This window comes from Petromyzon marinus, chromosome 29 (assembly GCF_048934315.1).
Source record: "Petromyzon marinus isolate PM22_M1 ecotype Great Lakes invasive population chromosome 29, UKy_Petmar_22M1.pri1.0, whole genome shotgun sequence".
NCBI lineage: Eukaryota > Metazoa > Chordata > Hyperoartia > Petromyzontiformes > Petromyzontidae > Petromyzon > Petromyzon marinus.
Window position 1 is genome coordinate 12,400,061 of NC_133695.1, and position 6,337 is coordinate 12,406,397.

Consider the following 6,337-nt stretch of genomic DNA (forward strand, 5'->3'; position numbering starts at 1 on the left):
TTTTGATGTGGTTTCCTTATTCACCAAAGTTCCTGTACCTGACACCATCGTAATCATTGAAGACTTGGTTAATCAAGGACTGCATACTGATGTACCCCCCCTGGTGAGACACTGCTTAACCAACAAACACGCGTGCCAACAACCACCAATCACGATCACGCGGCGCTCAATTATAGTCGTTCGTAGTTCTAATAGGGGCACGTGTTCTCGTCGTTTAACACATTTGTCGCAGTCCACATTGTGATCAATTATCCGTTTTAATAATCTCAGTTCAGATCACCTGTTCTGATATACAGGAGGTGGCAAAATGTTGGTCATTCTACTGCTATCAAAACATAATGAGCAAATACCTGTGGTGTACCTATTTACAATGCTGGGTGGGCATTGATTGAACTGCCGCTCGGGGAGATCGAACCCGAAGACCTCTGCATTACACATCCAGTGAGCAAACCTTGACACCACGGCAGATCCACGTACATGTGGACATATCAGTCAAATCCTGAAGTGAAAACGCGGACATCTCATTTGCGTACCATTATTAAAGCAGGGGTTGTGGTGTCGGCTGCGAGTGACGATGTAGATTTTATTTAATTCGTCCCCGTGCAAACTCCTCCACTCCCTCCATCAAGCGCCCGCTTGATGACAATGTTGGGGCCGCTTGGCACGCGCCTCCCAGTTGATTGTCTGTTGATGTTCTTGCTGCTGCTGTGCTCTGGCACCACGGACTTCCCCTGTCAATTAGCCGGGAAACGAGATAAATGGGACCAATCAAAAACATCATCACTCAATCGCACAATGAGAGCGAGCAGGTGTGAGTGGTGACGTCAGTGGCTGCCCTGCATAAAAGCCGCAACGGGAGGGGGCAACAGTGGTTGTTGAAGCTACAGACGTCTTTTTCAGGTATTGCTTGCGGTGCGTTGTTGGGTAAGATGCCTTGTGTAGTAGCACTCCAACGAGTGCTACGTGATTGGTGTTCCGTCGTGTTGTAGTTCATCATTCTGGTGAGTAGAGTGAGGTGCCGTGTGCATTGCCTTCACGTAATTGAAGACTGCCTTGTCGTGTCCTCGCAGATTCCTCTTGCGTACTGACTCGACCGTGCATTTCTTGGGAAGATGAGCGACCTCCATGCAGCCACCCTGAAGCTCCTGGCCACCTTCAATGAACTCGCCTGCGACAGTGCTGTGAAAGATTGTCTGAAGAAGGAAAAGTTCAGGAGCTTCTTAAAGGGGGATAAGGGCAAGAGTCTCATCCAGGTGAGACGTTGCTTTACTATACCTATGGACCAGTCCCTCTGTTCATCCCATTTGAGTCTCCGGTTGTATCCTAAAGCTTGCACCCTCATCTCCCTTCTGTAATAATAAAGGTTTTTGGTTCGGATAACGTCAAGATAAAAGGCCGTTAACTCGTAAACCGTGCTAATTAGCTGCTACTTTAGCACACCGGTGTGTTGGAGAGAACTTGCAACTTGTACTTTTGAGTACGACATTTAGCTTATTTTTGCAATCGGCTTCATGAGGCGATGGCCAGAATTGTGCAGTGGTGTTTCGATCTTAAAGAGATGGTGTCTGACTGGGTAAATCGGGGGTGAATGAACGGATAGGAGGAGAATTTAGACTTGTGTGTTTGACTGACCTTATTAATTCTGAGAAATGTAGTACGTATTGTGGTTGGCTTATTTACAGTTGATCAACATGGTATAATTACGTGGCAAATGGAGGTCATTCAACCGTGTATCGCTTGCTGTAGATTTTGCCGGTGTTCCGCAGTCCAGGTCCAGTCTTTTCTAACTCTTGCTGCTGTGATTCCATTTAGAATCCCGTGGATGGGTTCGTGGTGAGCCGCATCCTGAGGGACCTTGGTGATGACAAAGATGGGAACGTCGACTTCCTCGAGTTCGTGATCACGATCGCGGCCTTGAAATTCTGCTGCCACCCCAACTTCCGAGCGCACCACGAGCGGAATGGCAGGACCCACGCGCTGCGCGCATTCCAAGTGTAACGCGCCTGTTGCATGATACGGATACTATGAAATAAACCGTGTGATCACATCAACGTGGCGTGCTTGTGACCTTGATACTCTAGGTATAGAATCAAGTGCAGTGGTTATCCATGCAGTGTCCACGATGGACAGCTACCAGGATGAGTCTAGCGATATGGAACGTGCCAGGAATCCTTTTCCTGCTTGCAGTTCTGGTTTCTCAACTGGCAGGATTATTACAGCTGTGCCTTACCAAGATGGTTATCCCTTTAACCCCCTGCCCCCAACACCGCGATCTAAAGCCACTGTTTCCCATGACTGCACCATATCCGCAACACGATAAAGACGACCACCACCAAGGTGTGCTAACGAATGTGGCCTGAATGCTGCCTGCCCCTAATTAAAACCGCTTCAAGTATCTGAAATGTGGGGGTGGTTGCATTAGATTGGTTGCACTTCACGGTTTTGCACATTTGAAGTAAAAAATAAAGTTTTGTGTCTTAAACGTTTCGGTTTACCCAAAAGTCCTGTTTGGTGTTGAGCATGTTTCTCTCAAACATGTCAAGTATGAGAGCGATGGACACGTGCGAAATGTTTACAGATCACCTCCAAAACATGTTTGTGCATGGCCTTCACTTTATGGTGGGAATGTGGGCAAAAAACGGATGTCTGCTTTATTGAAACCGAATTCCCTTTCATCCCGCAGGACAATACTTCACCTTAAACCTTTAATTTTTTAGCGATAGTTTCACGTGGTGTAACGCCAAAAAAACGAATTGCAATGAAGGAAAAATTGTCAAACTTATGACCCTTATGGCGGAGTCCCAAATAAACGGAAGAACATCGCAATTTATTAATTGTTTGCGACTCCGTCCCACCGCGCACATAAACGCCATGACCCACCTGGCGCGGCTCATTCTGTTGTCATGTCCAAGCGCAGCGAGGACGAATGCGCTTGGACATGACAAGAGTAACTCTGAAACTAACATTGTTCCCATGGTAACCATTGATTGCAAATAATTTTTCATTTTCTTGGTTCTTTCGGTAAAGTCATGTAGACGGGGAACAATTAAATACTAAAAAGTAGAAAAATATAAAACAACGCTGGGTGTTTTATTATTTAATTGTTTCCCATCTATGTGACTTTACGGAATGAACGACATGTCTCAGACCGCATTTGTGAACACAAAACAGACCTAAACACGGTAGGACCAACACCTCGGCCGTGGCAGATCACTGTTATAATTCAGTAGGCTCACATGACATTGACTTCTCCAAGACAGAGGTTCTTTGCAAGCCATCGGGCTACCATGAGGGATTCGTTCATGAGGCTATCCACATATACAAACACAGAAACAATTTCAACCAAGAAGATGGATTCTGGCTTAGCAATCATTGGAATTATGTGATAAACCATTTCGAGTCTTAATTGATTGTTCACGCTTATGGTGGCTTTCAGACAGCATACATTACGTTTTCGTCTCCCCCTTCGTCTTTTCCGAAAATAGATGGACTCGTCCTTCTAAACAAACTGTCAAATCACTATCCGTGGCGCTAACGTTTTTTTTTTCAAATAAGTAAATGCAAACACCGCTCGAAAATAAACAAATACAAACAACGTTTGAGAATAAATAAATAAATACAAACCGCCACTTCTTTCAAATGCTCCTTGCCTTTGGTTTTTCACACCTGATGATGACTGTTTGTGTTACAGTCGAAACGTCGTGATAATTTTATTATATATATTTTATTATTTTATTGTTTCCCTTCAACGTAACTTTACCGAAAGAACCAAGAATATTAGTCCCTGCATTCACGAAAACTTCAAATCAAAAATTTGCATTTGTTTTATACAATAATGCAAGCAGTAGTCAGCCAGGAAGTGTCTAACTGTGTTGTTGGCCTGACTGAATGTGCTTCACATAACGTTTTTTCAGGTTTGTTGAATTCTCGTCTCTCATCTTTTTTCTGTATTTACCTCCGTGATTTGTTCGTGACACCTGATGAAGATCGCTTGCATTGTGATCGAAACGTTGTGATTGTTTTTTGTTTTAATATGATTTTATTGTATTTCTACATACGTGACTTTACCGAAAAAACTAATGAGTAATTTTATGCAGTCACGAAAGCTTTAATACTTCAGTATAAATAGTTTTGAAAATTTTGTATTTAAAGTTTTTATGCTGATTAACACTGCAACAAGGAACTAAGTAAATCAAATGATTGTTAACTGTAAAAAAAATTATTACAGAGGTTGTATTTGACCCGACAACCTCGTGACTGGCGCCGGCTTGTGGCGAGGATTGTAAAATATTTATGAACTTAATGTAATTAAAAGTTAAATAGAGGGGTATTTAGGCCTTGACGGTACTGAATGAAGCTACAGGCAAGCGACACCTTCTCACCCATAGCGAGTGGATTAATACTCTTATATAAGCGCACAACTTTATCTATCTGTGATTAACGCTGCACTTGCCGTCGTTTTCATGCAGGGAGCGCTGCAAACCCACGCTCCACCTGCATGAACGACGGAGGCGCAGGGACAGACGTTCGATGATGTTGGAATCGATCTGCAGACGGCGGTCGTCTCGCATGGCCAGCAGCTCCATGTCACCTTATCTTGATTCCGCAATCCCAAACAGGTGAAAGTCCGCATCGAACTGAACCCCTGGCAAGGCCATCTACGTAACGACAAGAGAAAATTCACACTAAATGTCCTTTCAAAGAAGTCTTCCGGATGTAAAATGATATAAGCTTTTAATGAAGAAATAAAATTATCTAATTCAAAACATAATACAATTCAAAGATGTTTCATTTTAAAACTGCGCAATTTTTTTATACTTTCCTGGCCGAAGGCCGTAAATGGTTGTGAGGGGTGCCACAGGCATCCCCGAACAACCCCTAGTTTGTAATAGAAGCCATCCTACAAATTTGGTAGGAGGTGATAGACCCCTTTCATAAAAATGCTACCGGTTAAAAATATTATTATGCTGATAAATAGTGCAACAAACGACGCGCTAAATAAGATTGTTTATTAAATGAAAAAAAATATGATCGAGGTTGGATTTGAACACACAGCTTCGTAACTGCTGCCCACTTGTGACGAGGGTTGAGTGTTGCATTCTGTGCTGATTGTGAGCCCTGGGGTGTCTTACCAAGGTACAGGATTTCGATTTAAAACTTTCGTGACTGCAGGGATTCATCTTCTTGGTTCTTTCGGTAAAGTTACGTAGAATGGAAATAAAATAATAAAAATAAAACATAGTGAAATAAAATTCTCACGACGTTTTGGCCACAACACAAATAGCCTTCTTCAGGTGAAGGAACAGAACTGTCGGGACGACAGCGCTGCAATGAACGCTGCTAAGCTTCGCAGCGTCTTTTCAGTTAGGTGGGAGGAGCATTACGCCTTGACAAAGGATTTTACATATCAACAGGAGAATTTAGCATTGAAATAGCTGTGTAAAAGTATTGGATTAGCAGGGTGTTAATGTCAGAAATTAGCATGTAACTGGGAGATTAGCATGATGTTAATGTGAGGGATTAGCATGTAACTGGTCACGGAAATATTAACAGATGCATTTAGAATATTGACGCTTAAGGACTGCAACTACCCAACTATCATATAATAAACCGATTGTGAAAAAACGAAGTATAAATTACATCAATATGAATTTTTATTTAAATGTTTCGTGACTGCAGTGATTCATATTCTTGGTTCTTTCGGTAAAGTCACGTTGAAGGGAAACAATAAAATAATAAAATATATATAAAACAATACAATTCTCAAGACGTTTCGACTGTAACACAAACAGTCATCATCAGGTGTGAAAAACCAAAGGCAAGAAGCATTTGAAAGAAGTGGCGGTTTGTATTTATTTACAAACTGGCTCGTTTTCTGTCTGAAATCCTGCGGCCTTTCAACGGAAAAAACACCTCTGCGGTACCAAATTCTACTCACCTGGTATCGACAATCAAGGGTATTTCCCTGTCCCTAGACGACCTGCTTGTCAGTTTTTATGTAGTTTCCTTATTCACCAAAGTTCCTGTACCTGACACCACCGCAATCATTGAAGACTTGGTTCATCAAGGACTAATCACCGAGGTACCCCCCCTGGTGAGACACTGCTTAACCAATACATACTTCACTTGGAATGGAACTTTCTACAAACAAACTGAGGGCACCCCAATGGGCTCCCCCCTATCTCCGGTTATAGCCAACATTTTCATGGAGAAATTTGAGACTGACGCCATCTTGACTGCCACTCTTCTCCCAACCTTTTGGAAGAGGTATGTGGATGCCACTTTTGTCATCTGGCCACATGGCCGGCCTGCTCTAGACCAATTCTTCGACCACATC

General features: G+C 42.8%; 1 protein-coding gene across 2 annotated transcripts; it reads left to right on the forward strand.

The window, feature by feature from the left end:
• The first annotated feature begins 792 nt into the window (after window positions 1-792).
• LOC116947143 (protein S100-A1-like) lies at window positions 793-2,051 on the forward strand. 2 transcript variants are annotated; one of them, XM_032962576.2, is made up of 3 exons: window positions 793-900; window positions 1,071-1,253; window positions 1,813-2,051. In XM_032962576.2, the coding sequence occupies exons 2-3, from the start codon at window positions 1,113-1,115 to the stop codon at window positions 1,996-1,998; spliced, it is 327 nt and encodes a 108-aa protein (XP_032818467.1). In that variant the 5' UTR covers window positions 793-900; window positions 1,071-1,112; the 3' UTR covers window positions 1,999-2,051. The 2 variants fall into 2 exon arrangements, with proteins under 2 accessions (XP_032818467.1, XP_075926533.1); XM_076070418.1 differs by having other exon boundaries at window positions 842-924.
• The last annotated feature ends 4,286 nt before the right edge of the window (window positions 2,052-6,337 follow it).